This window comes from Centrocercus urophasianus, unplaced genomic scaffold (assembly GCF_019232065.1).
Source record: "Centrocercus urophasianus isolate 14NV4802_14NV808 unplaced genomic scaffold, USGS_Curo_1.0 seq_30, whole genome shotgun sequence".
In the NCBI taxonomy this organism is placed as follows: Eukaryota; Metazoa; Chordata; class Aves; order Galliformes; family Phasianidae; genus Centrocercus; species Centrocercus urophasianus.
The window spans coordinates 3,692,726-3,717,157 of record NW_024884867.1 but is presented as its reverse complement, the minus strand read 5'-3'; the positions used below and the strand labels follow the sequence as shown (position 1 = coordinate 3,717,157).

The following is a 24,432-nucleotide window of genomic DNA, read 5'->3' as shown; positions in this document are numbered from 1 at the left end:
CCCTCCCCCTCACCTCAGCACTTGTTCTGCCAAAGAGACTGCATGCACAATCCCTTCAGAGTAAGGCTGCAGTAGAAGAGATGATGAGTTACTGCTACAGCAGAGTATTTTAAGATATTAATGGGGATCAGACACGCACTGTTATCTTTAGCACACATATGTGAACTGAATGAGCACACAGCTCGAACTCCTCCTTCCTAGATGGGTCCCGCCTACTAACAGGTGAGTAGTTCCAATCACACAACAGAAAAATAGAATCATTTGAAGGGGAACAGACTCCCAAAGGACATCTGGCCCCACTGCCTGCAGTGCACAGGGATACCCACAGCTCCATCAGTGCTCACAGCCCCATCCCCAACCATGGGTGTCTGCAGGGATGGGGCACCACCATCTGTCTGGGCATCCTGTGCAGTGCCTCACCAGCCCCATTGTAAACAACTTCTTCCTTATATCCAATCTGAATCTCCCCTCTTTTAGTAAACCATTTCCCCTCATCCTATCACACAGACCCCGCTAAAGGGTCTGTTGCTTCTTTCTTACAGAGAACCCTTTAGATACTAAAGGGCCGCTCTTAGCTCCCCCGGAGCCTTCTCTCTAGGCTGCACAGCCCCAGCTCAGCCTGTCCTCACAGGAGGTGTCCCAGCCCTTGGAACATTTTTGCGGCCCTCATCTGGCTGCACCCCAACCAATCCACGTCTCTCCTGCGCTGAGGACCTCACATGTGGACACAGCACTCCAGCTGAGTTCTCACAGCACTGAGTAGAGCATAAGGGACAATCACCTTTAGGGACAGAAGTGCAGCATCAGCTCTGAACAGCAGTGAGAAGGTGCCAGCCCTCCGCTGCCCTCAGTGCAGTGAGCACAGAGAACAGGAACTGCCACCCACCCAGGGTCCTGCACCCACCCCACGCCCACTTCTCCCACTCACTGTGTGCTGCCTTCCATTTGCTTGGACAGTGATTGTACTGGAATGCAGGCACCTTCCTTTCACTGCATACAGACTTATCTTAACAATCCAATTCCTCCTTTCCTCCCATCAGCATCTTCGTGTGGTCAGTGCTCCTGAGTTCTCTGCAGGGTGGATACTGGCCCTGCAGGGCAGCAGCAGGCTGTGTGCTCCCACTGTGTGCCACTGTGGCTGCTGGGCTCTGACCACGCTGCACACCAGTGGCAGCACCTCCTTCGGTGACATTCTCTTTTACTTCCTGTTTCTGTATTGCTGTCTGGAGTTACAACAAAACATCAGGTCACTCAATTTTCAGCATTTTTACTTATTTACACATATGAAATTTAACAGCCATCTCTCACACTTTATCATACATATTCACACAACCAGGTACACCTCAACAGGACAAGAGAGGGGCTGCAGCCTGCCAAGGTAGGCAAACAGCACCGCCCGCTTCCAGTGCCCACTAGCTGCCCCCATCACTCTGTGTTGAATGGAACTGCCCTTGAAGACCATTTGCACTTTTCTTGCTCTACTTCTGTTCTAGCTGAAGTTCTGGCAACTGAGGACTACAGCAACTTGATACCGAAAAGAGGTCCGGTGACAGGTATGGGCAATCCAAGAGCTCAGGTTCTTCTTCCAAGGGCTTAAAGAAATTCTGTTGAATATCAACAGCTATATTGATCAGGTCCCCTTGGAGCCACAGGATGAAACCACCAGAAAGGCTCTTTTCCAGTCATTCTCTCCCCCTGCCTCCTTGCCACGAGGTAAAGCTTTCTCCTTACGAAATAAAGCCCTATCTCACGGAGCACTGGCATGCATCTTATCCAGGCAGTCGGTCCAGAAGAGCACGAGCCGGCCGTCTTTGTTCCAGCAGAAGTCTGTGAAGTCTTTCAGCAGCCGATCAGCAAACTTCTCGTCCCCGGTGGCGCTGGACCGCCACGTTTTTGTCAGCATGGTGTTGTAGGCCCAGTTGTAGCCAATGCGCTCCTCACAGAACATGTTCTGGTTGGTGGAGCTGGTGGAGTTGCGCCGGCGTCGCTGCTGCCCACAAGAAAATTTCCTCTTGGAATATGGCAGCTGCAAAAACACTGTCCCTGAGGGAAACAGACAGGACTTCAGCCACAGGCAGACCTAAGTCCCTATCACCATTAGCTGACTTACTGAGTTTCTGTTAATTGCCTTTTAGCAAGGTAAAAGAGAGTATACTTTTCCTTCTTTGCTTTCACACAGTCCTTCTTCCTGCAAACTGCAGCACTGAGAAAGAGCACTTAGTCTTGCCTTTCTCTTGGTAGAAGGGAACGAAGCAGAAGTGTAGGCCCTGATCCATCTTTCTAACCCTACATGAATTCCTGCTGTCTTCTGCAGTCTTCCTAAAGCTCTTCTCCCATCACTGCCTTCACATTTCAGCAGCCCTCTTGAACAGGTTATTTCATTGCAATACACCATTAGCTTAGACAAAGGAGCTGACAGGATCACTTTGTAAATGTTAGTTCTAAATACTCAATCCATCTCCCACACAGTGCATACAGGTAGAGAGACATCTACAACTGACCTTAAGCCTGAGAGCACAGCAATGACTTCTCCCATTTCCTTTCCCTTCTAGCTGCTACGTACACATTTGTTTATTCTGCTCTTGGAATAAGCTCTGCCTTATTTCTTATTATTTCTCCATCTCCTGGAAATAAAAAGTTTCAGAGACACTATAAAGTGAGATTTCAAGCCAGGGCCATTCACTAGCTGCAACACTTTGTGCTTCTCATACCATCTTGTCAGTTTTCTGGTTTGTGCTGGCTGATGCAGCTGCTTGCCACCTAACTAGGGACACAATGAGGACAGACATCACTGACAAAAAACACAAAGTGCATGGCAAACGGTTCTTCTGTTTATGATAGCCTCCTCCTTGCCTCCAGTGCCTGCCAAGTATTGCTCACCTGTGACATGGATATACTGAGGCTTGTTCTCAGCTGGAAAGTTGAATGCAGAAGCCGAGTATTTATCCTGCACAAATCCAAATCTGGAGAAACAAACACCAGAGAAATAAAAAAAAAACTAAAGAGCCACACCAGCTATAATTCTGTCAGCCCAAGGCAGGGGGACAAAGGAAAACCCTCCATTATCACAAAGGCTTCTTTTTCTGTATTCTGAAGGGGGAAAGGGAGAGAGTTGAGTTGCTCCAAATGTTCTCTGCTCTTGCTAGGTACAGCGTGAAAAACTGCAATGCCACACACTGATCTTTGTCATAGCCCCCACAGAAACAAGGGCCTGTAGAGCAGCTCAGGAGGGCATGGAGCAGTATCTGACTAAATGAAGTAGTTACTAACAAAGGAGGGAAGAGCAATAGTCAAGAAAAACAGTCAAGCTGTAACTTTGAGACTTTGTTCGTGCTGGGTAACATTTCACATGCAACTCAGTGCAGCTCACCTTCTTTCTATGCTAATGAAAGCATATATTCAAGATCAAGTCCATTCCAAAAGGCAGTCACTCTACCACGAAAAAAGGCCCTGCCAGCAGCACTGTGAAACAAGCTGGCAGTTCAAGCACACAGAAGTATAGAAAGTTTACAGCAATTCCTTCTTAAGTGGGCCCAACCTCCTGTGTACAGTTCATATCCCACACCTTTGCTTTTTCTTAATCGTTGCCTGCCATCCAGATCAACACTATGTTAAGCACACACGAAGGAAACAACCGTCCCTACTCAGAGAAATGTATTTGCAGCTTGTCTTCAAGTTTAGTGCAACAGAACCTTCCAAAGCCAATGCCCTCCCACATCAAGAGCATGGCCTGCCAGTGACAGGATGAAACACTGCCTACCTGCCCCTGCGCCCACAGGGGCACTTCCAGACATTCTAGTTACATTTTAATCTCAAAACTGGCAAGCAGACTGCAGAGGGCCAGACTGCATGGAACTCAAGTCACACAGGGGTGGCTGTTCAGTGTAGGTCTTCATCCTCCATTCTCCAAAGAGGTGTGAACGTTTCAGTCATTCTGCTCTGTACATACCTGTATGCTATTGCTTCCTGCAGGAGATGCATACGGTCCCAGTATGTTTCTGGTTCAAAGCCTGAAGCAAACAAAAAGGTTATCTAGAAAAGACACTTCTTTTCCTTCTCTTTAAAAACTTCAGCTTTTCTCAGAACACCTCTGTGCATTTTAGTTTTTCTAGCAACTTCTTTTAATCCCACTGTTTTCTGACAACTGATCCCCGGAATGCCAGCTTATCAGAGGTATTGCTTGTATATATCAGCAGCAGATTCATCCCTGAATTTAGCTTTTGTATCTCCAGAGATGAAGGAAAGGATCACAATGGGGTGCGTGGGAGGGGACAAGGAGGAGCGTGGGCTGAAGATGCAGCACACCACACAGTGCACTGAGAACAGTTCAAAGTCAGAGAGGCTGCAGTGACATCACAGCAGATGGAATTGTCACTGACTGTTCCACATTTAAACCTGGACAGCGGGTTATAAAGAATTAATGAAAATAAATAAAACATGCATTATTATTATTTCAAACAGAGCCTTTTACTGATTGAACCCTCTCACAATGCAATGCTGCCTCACTGTATGGGGACAGAGCTCGCTGATCTTTGAGCTCCCACCTGAGGCTTACCACAACAGCATCACACAGAAAGGTGACGTCACACTGCAGAAAAGGAGATTGCAGTTTCTAGCTCCTAATCTCATGTGCAAACACTCTTACCACGAACGTAACCATGGCAACAATAAAGAGGGTTGTGAAAGCCTAATCTCACAGAGAAGGATAAACAAATGCAGTATACAAATTCAGAGCAGCTCTGGGCAGGTGCATAACATCACATCAAACACAGCAACTACTTGATACAGGCTCTGCGAGGGTATGCAACATTATGGCACAGATCACCAGAGAGGCAACCCCTCCTGTGCCTGGGAGCTTCCTGTTGCCAGCTGCATATACTGTCGTGCTCAACAGGCTGCCAGCACCGTTTCCTCTGAGCACGACTTTCCTGAGAGCAGCTGCTGAAACCCCAAACCAGGCCCTTCCTCCAGCTAACATGGTTTGGTTAACGAGGTTCTTCTTGTCAGCTGTCTGCCAGGAAGGACCTACTTGCAGGAAAAAACATCAAGGGTAGCACAAAGGAACAAACGTCTCTTACCATCAAACAAGTGCTCACTACCCTCCTTCAGCAAGCAGCTAACATTGAGTGGGATGAACAGCTGAGCTCGAAGTGGGTCTCCATACAAGTAGCTGGGCAAAGCAAAGGGGCCTTCCAGGACTGGAACCAGAAGGAATCCACAGGATGTGGCTTTCCGATGCCAACCCTGAACCTGTGGAAAGGATTGAAACAGTGACTCACACGACACATGTCGTGGGGCACCAAGGTGCACAGGAGCAACTAATTCCCCAAAATAGATCAGACAGCTCAATTCTCCACTGGCACAGCTCGCTTTGCATGGCAGACACACAAGTGTCCTTGTAAAAGCAGTACAAGCACAAGGCTTTCCTTTTTTAAGTGCCACATCAATCAGAAAGCACTTTAAAATAGGACATTTTTCAGGAACTGATTCAGCCTACTTATCATCAGTGGCTAAGCACTGCTGCTTTACTGGAACAGTGCAATAGATTTTAAATTAAAGCAAAAACTCAGCCATTGTTTGGCTGAGTTGGGTGAAACCTGGTACTAATAGTTTGAGTTTTAAAGAAGATAAAAGAGCAAAAAAATCTAAACATTAAAAAAAAAAAAAAAAATACTGCTTGCATTTGCAATTTGAAATGTTCCCAGGAAGTTTTAAAAACTGAAATGCACTGCTGAACAAGAAGATTCCATTGCTCAGAAAAGCCTTGTCCTAAAAGGAATCCCACTCAATTTTATTATTATTTTTTTTTTAGGCTTGGGTCAAGAAGGAACACAACACAAAACAGATTCCCTTCCAAAGACTCCACTCAAGGTCTAAGGTTTGCTCAGGTGGGACTTAAATAGCACCTCCACCCTGCGCTGACCTCTGCACAGCACAAATGGAGCCCTCTAAAAGCAGAACTGTCCTGCAGACATAATGACTATGGATTGCATGGTAAACACTGACCAGATGCAGCAATGCTAATGACCATCAGCAAAATTACCTGGAAATGGAAAAGGCAGCAGATCCAACTCCTCATGTCTCCCCTAATGCTTTCCACCAGCTTCACATGACAGACACGTTCCTCAGCAGTATGAGGGATACAGAGGCCAGAAGGGCACTGCTGTGACTACCTTGCACACAGGGACTGACTCTTACCATCTCAAAAAGAACAGCTGCAGTCACTGCCATCCAGTGTAACTTGATTTCAAAGGCAGCATTCAAGGAGAAATTGCCATGATAGTAACAACTGCACCACTCCAGCCGGTCCGTGCGGTTATTCACATCCACATCAAGTGTCACCGTCCGTTGCTCAGGCACTGTAGCAGCTACACAGCCAAGGAACAGGGGTACATTTAAAAGATGTACTCAAGAGAAGGAGGGAAGTTGGGTAAAAGAAAAACAAAACAAGACAAGCTACTCGAAATGAATTTGTCCTCCCACTCCTCCCCAAATGTTTTTGAGTTGCAGAATAGTCCCAGAATGCTGCCTATGTAGATCAAAAAAGGCAAAAATAAAATAAAAGTATTGCTCAAATGGGGGGGCTATGTCATAGAATTATCTTCCCAAGAAATGAACAGGAACTTAAATTGCAATGACGATACAGAACCAAGAGTCAAGAAGCTCATCAATAAGCAACTGGTGGCATCAGAGCAAACAGCAAGGCAGCCCCATCTCCTTCACAGCCAGTTTGGTTTTAGTACCTCTATGTGACCCCATCAGAAATCACATGGTGCTGCTGCACAGGGCAGGAGCATTCCAGGACTTCCTAGAGCCAAGGGAGATTAGAAATTGAACTTCGTGTGTCTTTAGCCCCATATCAATATCCCACATTACCACTTGGCTAGAACTGCACATACAGCGCTTTTTGTAAAAGCAAGAAGTCAGCCAAGACACATGCAGCAGTGTTAGCATCACTGCAATACTCTGTGCTGCCTTGCAGTAAGTGCTGGAACAGTGCCCAAGATCCATCTCCTCCTGTGCCCTACAGCCCAGCACCCCAGTGAAAGAAAATCCCAGGTATCAAGTAAAAGAGAAACGGAAGCAAAGGAAGTGGAAGAGACCTGTGTGGTGTCACAAGGGGACTGCGAGGTCAGGGACAGAAACCAGATCACCTGAGTTTCAGTCCAAAGTTCTGCTATGAACCACTGCTGTCACTTTCAACTTTTCTTTGTACAAGAGAATCATTTCACATTTCCATAAAGTTAAATATGACAGAAACGAAGGGCTGCAAAACTACTGTTGAAAAATTTGTGGTGTTTTTTTTCTTTTCCCTTTCAGATTGATGCACAAGGGATGGATACTGCTATTTCCTGCTTAAGTAGAGGCTCACAGGCACTCTTTTATGAGGTCAACTTTTAAACGACCTCATCATTTAATGACTTAATGGCACTAAAAAATGGTTGAAGTTGGTCCTGAAGTAGATGGGACAGTTCCCACCTTCATTTCTACTCTAAGTTGGCAGGACACAATTTTCAAGGTTAAAAGCCAATATTTTATATTGCCATTACTGCAGCTTAGGAACGGATAAAAATAAAGGAAAAATGGAAGAACACCATCCAGCTTTGTTTTGTAAATAAAATCCATGTTTGTCTGCTATAGTCAAACAGAGCAACATCTTGGATTCCCATTTTCTTGCTCCTTTTCAGTGGATTATCAACATGCATTACAAGATTACAGTGTCAGTTTTGTAATGAAGTACGAATCCCATTCTGGGGCAGCGGAAAGCAAATCCCAAAAGTGAAAGCAGCTTAGCTGGGCAGATACCAGTTGTTAGCTGTCAGTTGTAACATTACAGTCCAGTGTGTGTGAAGCAACACACAGTGAAGAATGAGCTCCCTGCTCCCTCAGGCTGTTCTTTTTTCCAGACAACACAACCTCCCCATTAGGGTTGGAGTCCGCCTCTCCACCTTGCCTGCAGCTGTAATTCAAAGGCAAAGCACCAGGAAGGCAGTCCAACCAGGTCAGCTAATCACAAGGACCTTACAAACAGATATGAAATATCCACATCACTGAATTTAAAGCTTCAGATTGAAACCGATTTAATTCTGATAGAATAAACACCCTGCCTTCCATAGACCCGACTTTAAGAGAACTCACCTGCTTCCAATTGACTTGTTCTAGCAAGTATTAAACTAAGGATTTATTGAGTACATCGGAGAGGAGCAGGCAGGTTATTCTCCAGTCACAGACTACACTACATACATGACTAAAATGGCTAGTGCATGCATTGCTATAAATCGGAAGGGACAAGATTAAGTGTATCACAGGTCAGACTTCCACTGGGAAAGAAAGGGGACAATCACTGGGCAATAATAGGGGAACTGGGAGGAAAAAGATTTTAGAGATCCGTGGAGCTTGTTCCAGAGCTCCCAATGCTTGCATGCAGTTTTATATCACAGCCTGACATTTAGGGAAGGTGGGGAGGGGAAGAAAGAAAATCCACAACCAAATCAAAGCCAAGAGAGGAACAAATGAAGTCACGTGGACCAGATGTCATCTGGGTTTAGTAAAGCCTTGCCTCAGATGAGCTGGTAACATTTCTTTGGGAACCCTGTTTAGAAGAGGGACAGCACAGAAACATCAGTTGAAACAGTTCCTTGGTAAGGAAACTGGATCTTCCTCCAGGACACTTATTCCTCAAACAACTATGTGAGCTATCTGGAGGTATTTTTCATTGTTCCAAGAACTGCATGTTAGTTAAACAGCAGAACAGAAATAATCACAACTGAAATGAATGTTACACAGGTGTACACTCCAACAAACACTGTGGGAATACTGCTGGCTCTTTGCCCACTTCCCCAGGTGCAAGCTTATGAGTCTCAATTTTCTCATCTCACAAAAGAGAATAGACATAGAAAAGTGAAGTGGTTTCTTGGCCTACGTAGTGAGTAAGAGATCAAAGGAGGAACACGATCCAGCCCAGGCCCCTCCAGCCTCCACAGTGCTCCTACACCAACCTACGTTCAGGCTTTGGCTCTGGCAAATCCTTGAGCTAATGAGGTTGGATACTGGCCAAGGCAGCAGATTTATCGTGTGACAAGGAAAAATATCCAACATATGTTGGCTTCAGGGAATTAACCATTAGTTCAGAATTGCATCCTTAACACTTTCCCACTTCTGATGCTGTTCCTCTTCCAACAAGGCTTTCAGAAATACACAAAGATGACTGTAATTCCAGATTTAGGAGATACTGCACAAGCAGTAAGAAGCTTCTCTTCAGAAGGTCAACTGTACAAAACAGGAGAACAACAGAAGTTTTTATCCCTAATCGAGATGGGCTTTTAAAAGGTGTATCTAATAAATCTGAAACTACAATTCCATAGCAATTATTTCTCTGGTAATTTTAAACAGGGAAAGGGGAACAAAAGCAAGTCAGTCAGGCTGGCCTGGAAATAAAGAAATGACAAAGCAACAAAGTCAAGCATGCAACCAGTATGTTTCACGGGCTGTTAGTGGTAGCATTATAGTTCACACATTACAAAATTTCAGATATCATAATGGTTTCTCATTCAGGAACACTATTATCTTTGATATGCAATCCCTGCTGCTTCTACGCTGCAGAGACAATTTGTAGCTGGGCCTCCCAGGCTTTAATATAGGGGGTCTCTCTATCAATGATTCAGATTAGCCAAGAAGCCTGGAGCACATAATCACAGAATGCTTCTCTAGCACATCTGGATCAGACTGGGACTCTTGCCATCGAGAAGCAACTCAGCATGTCATTTCAGGCAGTTTGGCTGCTTGGCTGTTTCACAACAGATTGAAGAGTTCCTCTGGATCCACAAGAAGGCAGGTTAGTGTTCTCCTTCGTGAGTTCTAGAGGATGCCATGGCAGTTCAGTAACACACAACTCTTTCACCATACTTTGTTTCAAAATAAATTCTAGTACTCAGAAGCAAAAATTGCCCTGCCCAGCCAGTGAAACACACCTCGGACATTCGAGTTTACCTGCAAGACACATGGAAGGCCAGCATGAAATCTGCAGCTTTATTGCTGGTCCACGTGAGATCATACCCTTGGCTGGCTGCTCTTCCCCCTTCAAACTATCCCCGTGAACTTCCCCAGCTGTCACCTGTGCTGTGCATCTACCTAATAATGCAGCTGCCTGGCTCCGTCCTCCGAAACTGCGGCTAAAGGAACTGTGCCTACTTGCATAGGAGGCTGGGCGGCTGGGCAGCCAGGGCAGGAAAAACGCGGGGATTTCCGAGTGCAGGAGCTCTTCTGCCACAAAGGCCACCTCAAACCATTTCCTCTGGAAGGCAGAGAAGTCATCCATGGCAGCTGTGTGCCACATGGCAGGCTGCTGCATGCCCACTGAATAAAAGGCAAGGGGAGGGACAGAAGACCATTAGAAACAAGTGCTCGGGATCAAGAAAGAGAAGACCTTTCTAAAAAGTGGGTAAGGAAAACAAAAATATTAGGCTATGTTGTCTGCATTTTTTTTTCTTTTTAAATAATATTCCCAAAGTCTACATTTCCTCAGTTCTCTTTAGAGCAATGCTTTTGGTTGCTCCCAAAGTGCATTTCTGCTGCAACACCCATCAAGAATCAAGTACAGCTAGCAATTACACAAAGGAATAACGAGGAATGCCTCGTAACACAATTCTGACCTCGGTCAGGTTCTTTGTCCACAACAATCTTGTAAAAATAAAAGCCATAAATAAAGGTTCGTAAAGCTTCTCCAGATGCATGGACAATCAGCTGCTCTTCTAGCATTTTCTGAACAACAAAAAAAAAAATAGAACAAAACAACACAATGAAAAAGAAGTCATTCTTTTAGCTATACAAAAGATTATTAAGGAACAGTTGGAAATCAGTTTTCTCCCTGACATCTTTTTGTTCAGATGTGTGCCTATGGAGAACACCAGCAATGTTATCTCTTGATATTCTGCAAAGGTGCCCAGTCCTCATCTTCTGGAGAGACTGCATTTGACTTTTCCATAGATGTCTGCCTTCCTCCCTTACCATGCTCTGGATTTACAGATGGATTCACAGGGAGAGTTCAGAAACATTCTAGGTTCTCCATTAATTGATAATGGGATCTCAGTAGAGCAATGAGCTCCAAAACATTTCCAGCCACTGCCCAGACACAGCTCAATATGGAAGACAGATTCATGAACACAGCCAGCATGTGCTTCAGCACTCCTAAGACAGAGGACATTTGCTGATCATATATGATAGATATACAAACAACTTAATTAACCAAACTAATTATTACAAGACACAAAAACACCACACTGTGGTGCTTTGTGGTTCCAACACAATGGAGAGTTCATGGTAACTTGCAGCTAACTGGAGCTTTATGCAGAACTATCACTACGTATACGAGTGCTACAATAACATATACACATTACTACTGAAGACCACACTGCTGTTTTGTGATATGGAATCCTAAAAATTCAAACTTTTCAAGAGAAAATGATTCTTCGCTAAGATATAAATCAAGCAGCACTAGGGAATGGATATTTACTGTAATTTCCATCACCAACTAGCATCTATCATCTCAGTAGTGCAGAAAATGTTGGTAAAAGTTACTTTCAGTAGTGACTTCGTGACCTTGTGTTCTGTTGAACACATTTTTCAGTATCTATCAAGAGTAGGATTTTAATAAGAAACAGGAATTAGTGCAATGCTTTCCTCCACTACTCTACTGTCTTCAAAGAGTGGGGTGTTTCTGGCCCTCTCTGCTCCCTGAGGCAGTTCCCTTACCTGCATTATGTCAATCGCCATGGCTTGGGTTTGCACACCTTCCACGTTGTTCACCAACCAATGCACAACTTCTGCACTGATGAAACAGGATGGAGAGAGGCCCTTCTGCTCAGAGAGCAGCTGGATCCCTGTGCTGAAACACAGCAAGTCAAACACGTTAGCACAGCCTGCTCAACAATTCTGTTTAATTACTAAGACAAAAATCACTGTTGGGTGGAAAAAAAAAAAGAAGAGCTAAAGAGAGAAGACAGTAGGTGCACAGTGTCCCCAAAGTGGAATTTTTGTTTGTTAGTTTTGGGTGATAAGATAAAGATGACATTGACAGCACTTCAGTGTTATCCTCACTGAGAATTCTCACTTTGGCGGGACCAGAACTCTAGTAACTGAAGTCTGTACTGCAATGCTGGTACCTCAGTGTTTAAAGATCATTGCTGGAGAGATTGGAACTGAAAGCAAGAAAAGTTAGAGAAACTCTTTCACAGCTGACATCACAGGAGTTCTCCTGTAAGTGAGACCATGCCCCACATCCACTTACAAAACTTGGAGACAGATGTTAAGCATACTTGGATTAAACACTTACGTAGGATGTTTCATGGCTTCGAGAATCTCCATCAAGGTGGAGGACGAAGTCAGAGAGCTTACTGAGCACTGCTGAGAGCTGCAAAGCAAACAGATCTATGTTCAAAAAGCAGGGCAGCTCGCCAGATTTGCTCCAATATGAGCACTTCAGAAAAATACTGATTTCTCCTCTGAACAACGACTTAGTTACATTTATTTCCTTTTTCATTCTAACATGGACAACTAGAGGCATTACACTCCTTTCTCCCCCTGAGGCTGTCAGGTTATTGCTACAGAGACCCAATTCACACACGTGGGATGAAGACATAGGACAGCAAATACTCTAAAACTAGCTTTTTTTTTTTTTTTTTTTTTTAAACTTTAATATACAACTACAGGAAGCAGGTGCTGATACAGTTTATTTTTGAAGTTGCTTCCTCCCTGGTGTCTTTCCTCCAGGTCGGATCCTCTTGGTTTTCTACAACCTACTCCACCCAATAAGGCCTGCAGGGCTCCCTCTGTTGAACAGACAGAAGACAGATGTCAGTGATGTCAGTTCAAAACCTGGCCTTCTGCTAACAGATTTCAGACACAGAACGCCCTCATTTCTAGAAGAACGAAGCTCTTTTTGGAGGTGGAACAATGAGACCTTGGTTCATTTAATTCTGGAAAACTGGGTTGCAAGGCTTATTTTTCACTACCTGCTCTTTCTGCACATGGAAGAGTCTCGTGACAAATGCCTTCTAGTGCTGACAGACACAGCACATCTTGTTCTCAGGTTCTTGTTTAAGTGCCTATTCCACAACACCTGAAGGAGGAATCTCCTGTGCAGATCCACTGTGCAGCACTACTGTGCTCCTCTTACCTGCCCTCTGCAGCACCAGCTGTTACATATCCTTGGTCTGTTGTGCTCTGGGAACTTCCCAAGCTCTGAGTGCTGCCCCTCTCGGCTGACTGCCCTGTGTTTATCAATGTATTGGCATCTGAGGTTCCAGGAACTGATTGATCTATAGAGACCTGCACGGAGTAAAGACACATTTATAAGATTTATGATGTAATCTTTCCTCCGTTTCCTTTCTTCCCCTGCCCTCCCAATTTTCCATCTCAGCTTAAGTTTGTTAATGACAAGCAGTACTATAAAGCTAGAACAAGCATACAGTGAAAGCATAAATGCAGTCTTTCTTTTGTTACCACCACAGAGCTGTTGACAAACATAAATTTACCTATGCTGCCATTCCACAGTGACCCTGGTAAAGATGAGGATTGACAACTGTGTTGAAAGAACCACCGACAAATTAATAATCCCAGTCCCAACCTGATGTTTTCAGTTTGAGTAAGTGTGATTATAAACATGCAATGGACAGAACAGGAAATTTAGTCACTATGAGAAAGTAGTAAGTAGTTAGAGAAAACATTTTCAACTCTCAGACAAAAATATGCAGATGTACTACACAGAATTCAAGTTTCATAATGCACGGAATCAGTTCATCTTCCTTTCTTCCTTAAGGCAGTACTGGGAGGCTGGCTGGCACCCACCCACACCTGTGTCACTGAGACAACAAGAACATTTTCCCCCTGCAGGAACATTTGCACTATTCCATGGTAGACTGAATAGTTCAAAAAATTAACAAAATCTTTTCAGAAAGAACATGAAAGATTCAGCAAAGTACAGGCTGTAACTGCCATCTGTCTTTAACACGTATGGCTCAGGAAAGATATTATATAAAGCTAGAAAGGTGGGGGAGAGGAATACGAACAGCAGAGTAACTAAGCAACTCAAGTTAGTGTAAATATGAGGGCTGATCTGCCATGATGAATCCACAGCACAAACACAGCTAAAAAAAAAAATAAAAATCACAAAGCTGGTAGTTTGATTTAGAGGTCTGACAGTGAGACCAGAATTCTTCATATTGCTTTCCATTTCTTCCATCCCAAGGATCTCTCATGCTGCAATGGCAGGTGTCCCTCTTTGAGCAGCCAGAAATGGCAAATGCTGACACGGAATCTACAGTCCCCACACTCAGCTAAAACCACTCTCCCTTCTCAGAGCTCACTTAAACCAGCAGTATTTTCTACTGTTATACTGTATTATTGCTAACTCTTAACTGCTGTTAGGTGTACAAACAGCTTCTGTCACAGTGGCTCTTAAATCAAGATGAAAACAGTATTTTCTGCCCTCAGTTTTTTTAAGAACTCGAGGACACAGTTTGATTTGGATCTCTCACAGTCAAAGACCACACAAGGAACATAGATGAGAATGGGGTAAGTAAGCTGTTGTCATTTCACTTAGCAAGGGAAGTTGGAAAAGCAGTACTTGGTGAAACACAGAAAGAGAAGCTTCAGTAGTTGACAAGACAGTAATGCAAAGGACAGTAATGCAGGGCACATGAATATCCAAGGCACACCAAAAATATTGAATGGTAGAAGGAAAGAGTCACATCCTCCACCACTGGTCACTCTGTCCTTTTAGCACTGTGCATCTCTCAGCAAGCAGATCTGGAAACTAGCCAAGTTGCAAGCTCAAGACAACCAATGCTCTCCATTGCCTCAATCCAAAAGCCAGAGATGACAAGACCCCGTTCAAAACTAACCTGTGAGAAGAAAGTTGAAGCTGAGCGAGGGCTGCGAACAAAATCCATAAAGAAGGCCCCATCCTGAAGGCATCAGAGGAAGTAGGCCCATTAATGGCACCAGGAACAAGGAGATGAAGCAAATACAAAGTTGTGGAAGTACAAAAATGACCACAGAGAGAAAGTAAGAGGAGAATGTAAATCCCAAACAGATCCAGAACGTCAGGTGCAGCAGAATGCAGAGAATCAGGAGTTACACACGTACCCTTGCTTTCTCTCTCTGTACCAAGATATTGCTCTTCCTCAGCACAGATGCTTTTCCAAAGTTGTGAAAAACACACTGACCAGAAGCCAATTCAAAACTATGGCCTTTCCTCCACACTTTTATAAGAGAAAGACTTGAACTCTAGAGTAAGAGGGTTTTCATCCCAAATGCAAAGTTAAACAGCGATACAGGAAATTGCAGAACCACGTGTAATGACACACATACACAGTAGGCCAGCTTTTTTCTGGTCCCAGTCATTCAAACGATACAGAGGGAGAGGCAAAGCAGCTCTTTTCAGAAAGCACACTGCTCCTGTCAAATGCAGGTCTGGCACGATGTAAAGAAAAAGGAAGAAAAAATCCATCAAAAGATCTTCCAAACACTGTATTTAACACTTCATGCAAAATCAAAACAGGCACTGCCTATGCTATGCTCCCTGCCTACTAACCAGCCCCAGATGAATGTATCTTTTGCTGCTATTCAAAGACATGTCAAGATTTCTTATCATAAAAGACAATGCAGTGGAACTCGACTGCATTTTCATTCTCTATTTGCAACTCTTTATCCCGTTCCCTAGGTAAAATATTTTGTCTACCTTGCAGCTAGGAGGATGCCTACATGCAAATGAAACATTTCATGGAAAGAATCAATACCAGGGTTACATGGCTGACAATTTACATAGCACAGAGATAATGCCAGGCAATGTATATCCATTAGGGCAAAGAGTCAGCAAAGAGATTCTGCAGCAGACCAATTACTGCATTAAATAATTATGTATTGTATAGTAACTGGCTGAAGTGACCTGTCAGTTCTACTCTGAAACAGAGAAGTGGAGCCAGGGCTCAGTTTTGATCTGGAACAATTCCAGTGCTAGCAGTATCTCAGGAAAGGATTTGCTCCTGTGGCTGCTGACAGAGCACACAGCTGTGACAATTTGTCAGTACTTGGGCTGTAAGTCTGTGGGCAGCAAACAGATGTACCTGTGCTGTCGAGCCCTAACAGGTCTGTGTGTCCTGGACACACACGACACACGCTTGTTGATGTTTCCAAGTGCCTGCAAAGTTGCCAGATAAGGCTACCTGTCCAGTGGAACCCTTCTGACAAGCATAACCCATCAGTTTGCAGACTCCAACTTACAAGAGGGGCCTTGTAAGAGCAGTTCTTGTAAGGGGCCTTACAAGAACAGAGTAGAGGGGGACAATCACCTCCCTGCCCCTGCTGGCCACCCCTCTTCTGATGGAGTCCAAGATAATGCATAACAACTCCACTCACATCTTTCTGTGCCTTACATGAAATTTTCACCGGGTTCAGTGGTAAAAAGAAAAATTCATCATTTCCATATTTAAAAAGGGAAGGCACTCGCAGCACAGCTCACAGGAAGGCTGAGGAATAGTATAGCTCCTTAAGGGCCTGAAGAAAGCAAGATGACAGTCTTCTCCATCCTGGAGTATAGTTAATGCAGGAAAGACATCAAACTCATGATCCAGGAACACACCTTCCTCAAACAGAAGTAAGCAACTGGAGTTCCAGCTATTAAGATTCCACTGAAGCTTCACACATGGTTTAATTCTACTCTGTGAGACAGTCACCATGTAGGTGTAGGAATGCACTGTACTGTTTAACCTAAAATGAAACTCTGACTGAAATGAAGTGTGCTGCCAGGAAAGGAAATGGGCTAATTAACAATTGCCACCATGTAAATTAGCACAAGAGAGTTTAGCAAATGCTGAGATAAGCATCCCAGAGATTTCATCAGTGTGCAGTCATTAGAGCACAGTTGTGCTCCAAACTCTTCTTTATGCCCTCACACACATCCTGGGCACAGGACCACTAGCTGAATTACAGAGTTAAACATGGCATGAGGTTGTCGTGTTCTTAGAATAATAATCCTCTTTACTTAAGAATTTCTCAAATAATAAACAGTAGGTATAAAAAAGGACAAAAAACGCTTTACCTTACGAGGGCTGTCCATGTAGGTGGGTGTGATAGCAATGCTCCCACTCTCTGAAGGCTGCCCAGAGCTCTTCCCAGAGAGCATTGCTGCCTGCTGCTCCCCCAGACTCCTAAAACAAAGGCAGGAATTCAGAGTTTGATCAAATACTGCCAGTTCTGCCTGAAGACAAGCGTTGGGGAAGGGAGCTACAGTATTCTCAGACATTTGCTTCTCCATGCTCTGAAGCACAGAACCAATCCAATATTTTTTTTTAAGTACTTCAGATTTTTTACCCCGCACAAACAAAATAGTTCCTTGAACCTACTCAAATTTCTTACCATTACAACTATAAACATCTCTTATTTCTGACAGCAAAAGTGCTACAAATTGTTTTCAGCATATCTGGTATTAGCATTCTGAGTTTCTTTGAACCATTCTAGATCAGTACCAAAAAAAAAAAAAAAAAAAACCCCTCAGAAGTTTCAGAGGCATTTCAATAAACATCAACAGTACAAACAAGATATTTTCTTTAGGCTACGTTCATTACCCAACATTTGTATTGAGCCTACCCTACAGATGTGTACACTTCTGTATCCATATGAGCTTAACTGGAACAACTGTACTGGCAAATCAGAAATGATGACACATCTGGTATGTGATGGATTGCACTTCTAGAGTCTCCTTGTTCCTTTTCAGTCTTTTCATTCTAGAAGTACTACAGAAACATAATAGAAAGAAGTTCCAAGAAAAGCCCAGTACACTCTGAGCTCTGCCACAAGGTTAGTGGAGAAGCAAGATCCCACACCACTCCCTTTTTCAAAACAAAGTTCCCCTGCCTGCCTTAGTCAGTCCAGGTGGAAGATATGCATGAAAGATATCTATGAAAGACACCCTAACTGTAGAAACTCACTTCTGATTGGCTTCCATCTCCAGCAGAGCTGAGAGTGCTGAGGTTCCTTTCTTCCCAATGGGAGGCCCAGGCTGCTCCAGAGAGTGGGTGGGGAGCGGACCAGCAATCTGCAAGCCTTTCATGGCAGACCCTTTCTAACAGAGGAAAAATGAAAGCACAGACCTGAACAAGCCAGGATTAACTAGTAAGCAAGAACACAGCATCTCATGTCAGCAGGGCTTTACTAATCAAACTTCAAAAATGGAGCTAAACTACAAGTAAATGAGAAATGGACTGGTCTGATGTTTTTGAAAGGATGCTGTTGACAAAATAAAACATATATTCTCCTGGTAACAAGGTGGCTTTGCTCCAAAATAAACCACTCCATTCAGCATGTGAATTTAAAGAGAACTTAATATGCACTAACCAGTTTCTCACAGTTCTTTTTAAAACCACTGTTTACCAGGTATTCATCTATATGGTTCTCTTTTTCTCAATCCTTTTTCTAAGTCTGTAGCACACATCCAACCAGATAAGAGAAGTCTGCAGCCTCACTCTTTCACAGCTCTCTTTTCACCAATGATCTGCATCACAAGCTACAGTGTGTCCAGGTTAACCACAACCACAGCACAAAGCAATGTACACTTGCAAATAGGTGACACCACGCTTATGGCACGGGCAGAGCAGCTGGCTACAGCCAAGGTATCTGTGCAGAAGAGCTTGGCTTCTCACCGAGTGAGCTGACAGTTCCAATTCTGTTTCCAGCCACAGCAGTACGTGGCACCCCTTCCAGGGGAACTTAATTAGTTTAATCAGTTGAGTAGCAGCGAGGTGCTAATAAGACCACCCTGTTTTACACCTGAAATATGTCATCCAGCATGGCACTGTGCTGTATGTCCAGGTACAGGCTCATTCACGTGTTTGGATTGTCTCAGCTATTTCTGCTAATGCTTCATTAGACTACGCAGAGAAACCCAAAGTTAGGGAAAGAACTCCTAGGTAAGCCTGCATCTTCTCACCCGAATCATTCGATCGGATCGATGGCGGCGACGAATGCGGTTCAAACCTTCCACAAAGCGAATGAAGCCATCGAGGAGCTGCCACTCCTCCTCATCAGAACGGGGCTTGTCTCCATACACATCACAGTGCACTTCTCCCTCCATAATACGCTTTGTGGCACTGATGCAGGCAGGCAGAAGGAGAAAGCGAGTCCTCCAAAATTTCAGTGATTCAATAAGGCTGCAGGAAGAAAGGTGGAAGACGTGAAAGTTCAGCAAAGCTGCCTGTGAAGGATTCTACAGTAAGTAAATCTATCAGCTGTCAATTTCAATAAAGTAAGCATCTCATTCTGTTATCTGTGTGTGACAGAAGGTAGACAAGCATTGAAGTGGTCAGCAAAATGAATGCCACTGGGAAGTATTCCAGCACACTAAGACTGTGAATGAGAAGAAAAATCAAGGCCATCCTCAGAATGAATTGTATCACAGGGAAGTATTTTCTGATCTATAAAAGGAAGGCTACAAAGCCTTTTGCCCCCAAAAAATAAACTAAAAAAGGGAATGTCTGTGGTACACTTCACAGCAGCAAGTGCTTTGGCTGACACCTGAAAAGAAACAAGGATACAGAAACACTGGTCTTGTTGAGAGAAGGTATCAAAAAAGCTGTTGACACTAGTGAAGATATCCCACACCATTAATGAGAAGCTCCATTCCACATAGTTTATAAGTAGGAATACAGTAAAGCTATGTCTACAATTCGAGCAAGAATCCAACAGATACAGAGCTGAATAGGAGTTTTGAGTCAGATCCAGAAATGAGTAAGAAGCCAAGAAAAGCATCTGCAGAGTACAGAAAGCCCCCATACTTCTTTGCATCTGTGGCAGAGAAGTAAAAGTTTGTGCTGAGTTTTACTACCAAGGTTTTGTATCAAAGACCAGAAAATGCAACAGAAGCACTGAGTAAGATTCCTATAGCAGTAAGAGAGGTCTGCAGCACACTGAAAGCAGACAGCTGCTCTCTGGTGTACTGAGCATTTGTAGGTCGAACTTATTTGAAGAAATTTGAGGTCAGAATGGAAAAGAGGAAATCAGGACACAGAACAATCTGGATGGAAAAGGAGATCTCACCTGAAATCCTCTGAGCCAGCAGAGCAGATATACTGATCCAAGTAATTCCACTTGTATTCTTCTAATCTCTCGTGGGAAAACTCTACCCAGCAAGAGACAAATTCAGAGTCAGAATGAGAGGGGCACAAGCTGTAAGTGTAGTTTATCTGAGCAGATTCATATGGATACCTAAAAAAAAAATACAACACAAACCTTAATCTTCGTATTATCAACAGCAGTGCTTCTCCTTCTTCTAAAGGGACAGAAGCTTCACAGTACATTCTTTTGAGTATAGGCAGCTGGGGAAGCATATTCATCTGCACATTAGCAAACTGCTCAACCACAGAGATACTCACTTGGGCAGATATCGAGTCACAGTAATTATTTTGTCTTTTAATGTCACTTTGTGGAAAGTACGGCCCATGCTCAGCCAGTACTGATCTTCTTCCTCAGGTCGATTTCTTGAAACAAGGCCTAGATGTAAAAATCAAAGCACAGGTCCTTTTAGCTTCCTGCAACATCCAAAACTTTATAAGCAAACTGGACCTATAGAAAAAGACTCCAGAGACAGATTTCTGAACTCAGACAAACTGAAAGACATCTTCCACCTTTTTCAGGGACATCTGCAGAATGAGCTTTTTGTTCTTGCAGTTTGTGAAGGCATTTGTTCAGTTATAATATTAGCAACACATACATCATCAAAATAGACTTTCTTTAGGCAGGACAAGGAGAAAACAAACAACATGAAGTGCTGAGAAACTAGTGGCTACAATTGTAAAGCTGGGCTCCACTTTCCCTTCCTCTCTGTCCTTTATTTCTGGAAATAATCACTTAAACTCAACATTACAAATCAGTGAAAAACAACTACATCTTGTGTATTCCCTGCTCTATGGACACTGTATCACTCTTGCCTGGAGAATATTCAGAAAGAAGTCTAAAGGCAAACAGTAAATCAGATTCTCTCCACTGGATATGAGATTGTCTCATCCCATTCCCAGTCCTCTGTAATGTAACTAGGTTTAGCTGACACCTGGTTTCAGGATAATAAAGCTTCGCTTCTCTGCTTGGGACTTTCACAGCTATTACAAAGCTGGAAAAACACTGCTAGACTAATTTTGTAACTTTCAGATACACAAATTTTGGAGGTTTCAGTCTGTCATCTAACAGAGATGTGCCTGCCTTGTAGTAACCCTGTGAATTGTGGTTAAGATACATTCACCCAAAGTACACTCAAGCCATATTAAATCTAGGTTCAGGATCATGAAAATGAGGCCAGCTTCTTACTGCATTCCAAAAATCCTGTGGGTTTTCCTTCACAGTGCTCCTGAGTTGTTTGTGCTGCCCCAAATCAGGCTCTCCCCCACCAAACTTTTTTTTTCACATAACAGAAAGAAACCAACCCCAAACCAACAACAAGGAAACTGAAACACGTACAAAAAAATGACAGTGGTTTCAAGGAATAGCTCTGCTCGATTCATGGACGTTACTGGCACTGGCAGAAGGAGAGAGAGACAAACACTTCGTTTTCAATCCAAAGTCACCCACCTCGACTGTAAAGGGGACTGCTGCTGAGCGGGGGTGGCACAGTTGTGGCTGGCTTCTGTGGTTTAGATTGCACAATAATTTGATAGCCTTGCATGAGACGCTGACAAATAAACTCCTCAAACACCTGCTGGGCTGTCATCTGCACTCCTTCCTCATCTCTCCTGAACACAAAGGTTAAGAAGGAGAGCAGAATAAGGAAGCTGACCACACAGCTATTCTTAGCTCTGTGTTTCCTAATTGAGGACTTATTCCCACACTGAGCTCTCTGCAAGTGAAGCACTCTGCCTGTGAAAGCAACCTGCAGGAAGTGGAGAGAAAATGCACCCTGTTGTAAACAGGTGATGATGAGCTGCCTGGCAGTACTTAATAGCAGCATCTGTGAAAGCTCATTTTAAAACCAGTAACAGAAGAAGACTCCAAAAGATTTGCTTACAACTTCCAATAAATACAAAGATCATTTTTTACAGCACTTTCCAGAGAATCTCAGTACAGACTGTACATGTTCAGCAGAACTCAGACTGCAGGTGAGCAGGCAATGCTCCACCCTTCTCCACAGCAGGAATTCAGGAGCAGAGAAAGATTTAAAGGCAGTTAAAACATCAATCAGCAGCTGGGATGATGAGAGACTCAGCATCACTACGCTGTGCTACTACAACTACTTCCTCTCTTGAACTTTGCCCTCCTGCTCTAAAGGGATATTTCTTCTTGGGGGCTCTTGTTATTTTTTGAAGTAGAAGTTTGTACGCAAACCATTCCTAAAAAAGCACAGAGTATAATACTGTCAGATGGCAACATCAGAAAAGGTGCAAAATTACCACTGAAATGAGAAAAATCCAAGTATTTTGCTGCTAGTGATATCAGCAGCTCATTTTTCTCTTGTATAAACTGCAAAGCATTCCTCTCCCATCAACTGTGTTTGAAGCACCTCGGATTCAATGCAAAACGCTTGACAGAAAAGGTGCTGGCCAAACCTGTCCATGTCAGCTTCTGGGAGCAGATCATAGCAGCCCTCAGTGTAGTCATTCTGCAGGCTCTGGCGGTCGGGGAAGTAGTCCGTGGTAAGAGGGAGACACGCAGGAGTAGTGAGAGATTTCCAGTCCACTCCAACTGTACAACAGAAGCCTGGCACTACGGGGGGAGCAGACAGTGTCAGAACTGCCTCGTCGCATCATTGGGGGGAGACAATCAGGGCATATATGGTCACCCACGGAAAAATTGGGTGCGGAAGGAGATGAAAGTATGTGAAGAGGAGCGTTAAGGTTGAAGGAGAAGTGTGGAGTTGGCATCAAGACAACAGGAACAAGAAGGGGATGGAGTGGGGAGGGGAAAGGAAAGTAAGAGAGGAAGAAGGGAGGGAGAGAAAGAGACAGTTTGTTAAACAATGCAGTGCCACGTGCTAATTCAATCCCATCATGCAAACAGCAATCAAAGTTAATGCATTTAATTTTCTATTGATTGAAAGCTAAAGCCAAAACAGTCACTGCTCTGCCAAAATTACAGCAAGTTGGGTGCATTTAGAAGTTATTAATAAAATAGGAGAACATTCCAAGTCTGAGCAAGAAAAATCAGACCAGCTTTGCATCCCAGATAACTGCAGAATGAGTTAGGGATGAGCAGACAAAGAATGACAGACCAGCCTCATTTTGGAATAGTACAGCAGCACAAAAGGGAGTATTTCTACAGTTATAAAAACAGAAGACAGACCCAGAGGAAGACCAGAAAAATATTAACTCAGAAAGAATCCTCTCCCACACCATCTTCTAGAGTTATGTTGCAGATTCAAGATTACAGAGATCTAAAACTAGGCACTGAAAAGCAAAAGCTGACCAAATCAGCCATATCATCAGTTCATTACTGCACTACTTTTTACCCTGCCTCGAGCAATACGTAGCAAGGCACAGGGCCAACTACTAGTTCTTCTCACAGAGGTCTTATAAATTATTTTACTACTAAAATGTTAATAGGAAAAACACTGCAGAAGGAAATTACAAAGACCTGTTATAAAGCAAATGTTTTCGTGCTTGTTTCTGTATTAGACTGAGGTACACAATTCTCACTAAATGACACCAAACTCAGAAACTGACTGCACTACTTCTGCTTCATTTGGCTGTGCCAAGCGAGCCCGTCATACTGAGAAGCAGATAAGAGTTCAGTCACTTCAGGTTTCAATACAATAGCATGTGGTAAGAAAGGAATTTCAGACATAAGATGACAAACAGTTCAAATATTCAGAGATATGGAACTTCTGTCAGTGAGACACTCAGAATAGGGAGAACCTGACACAGCAGCACAAAAAACTACTGCTGAAAGGCAAGCAGGCTCAAGTTTCTTGCCTACCACCTCCTTATTCTTCTGTTCATTTCCCTCCCATTCTTCACATCTATTTCAATTCTTTCCAAAACCTTCCTCCTGCTTACTTGGATCTGGAGAGTTAGAGACAGCATCTTCTGATGAATCCTTGTTCTGAGCTTTGAGGTTCATCCCTACAAGAAAGAAAAATATGTATTTTTACTTTTTAAAATATTCCATGCCATGCCCTTTAAGAGCCCAGGATTCTGCACAGAAAAAAAAGATCTACCAAGGCAACTAATGAGGAGAAAGTGAGACACATTAAATTCCAATATCAAGTGTTCAGTGACTCTAAATAAGCCCAAAGTATTAATTATGGGCAGTTTTAAAGGCCAACAAGCATTTAAAGGAACAATTTTAAAAAAACCTGACTTAGATGCATCCAGGAAATTGATACATCATACCTGTTATTCTAAATAGCATTTACTAACAGAAAGGATGGTTAGCTGCTCCCATTATGATGCTGGT

At 43.5% G+C, this 24,432-nt stretch overlaps 1 protein-coding gene across 8 annotated transcripts in view; it reads right to left on the bottom strand.

Moving 5' to 3' along the window:
• Nucleotides 1-1,251: 1,251 nt before the first annotated feature.
• Nucleotides 1,252-24,432, bottom strand: part of DEPDC5 (DEP domain containing 5, GATOR1 subcomplex subunit) — a 42,085-nt gene continuing 18,904 nt past the window's right edge. For 5 of the 8 annotated variants that reach the window (XM_042828730.1, XM_042828733.1, XM_042828732.1 and 2 more), the window contains 19 exons: nt 24,033-24,098; nt 22,587-22,743; nt 21,616-21,776; nt 20,427-20,544; nt 20,092-20,259; nt 18,986-19,205; nt 17,988-18,121; nt 17,099-17,207; nt 14,901-14,963; nt 13,175-13,326; nt 12,332-12,409; nt 11,752-11,884; nt 10,653-10,761; nt 10,132-10,356; nt 6,199-6,368; nt 5,079-5,250; nt 3,950-4,010; nt 2,881-2,963; nt 1,252-2,043 (listed from right to left, as the gene is read on the bottom strand). In XM_042828730.1, the coding sequence (XP_042684664.1) occupies nt 1,748-2,043; nt 2,881-2,963; nt 3,950-4,010; nt 5,079-5,250; nt 6,199-6,368; nt 10,132-10,356; nt 10,653-10,761; nt 11,752-11,884; nt 12,332-12,409; nt 13,175-13,326; nt 14,901-14,963; nt 17,099-17,207; nt 17,988-18,121; nt 18,986-19,205; nt 20,092-20,259; nt 20,427-20,544; nt 21,616-21,776; nt 22,587-22,743; nt 24,033-24,098 (2,675 nt within the window). In that variant the 3' untranslated portion in view covers nt 1,252-1,747. The remainder of the gene's footprint in view (nt 2,044-2,880; nt 2,964-3,949; nt 4,011-5,078; nt 5,251-6,198; nt 6,369-10,131; nt 10,357-10,652; nt 10,762-11,751; nt 11,885-12,331; nt 12,410-13,174; nt 13,327-14,900; nt 14,964-17,098; nt 17,208-17,987; nt 18,122-18,985; nt 19,206-20,091; nt 20,260-20,426; nt 20,545-21,615; nt 21,777-22,586; nt 22,744-24,032; nt 24,099-24,432) is intronic. The other 3 variants (XM_042828735.1, XM_042828736.1, XM_042828734.1) reach the window with 2 other exon arrangements.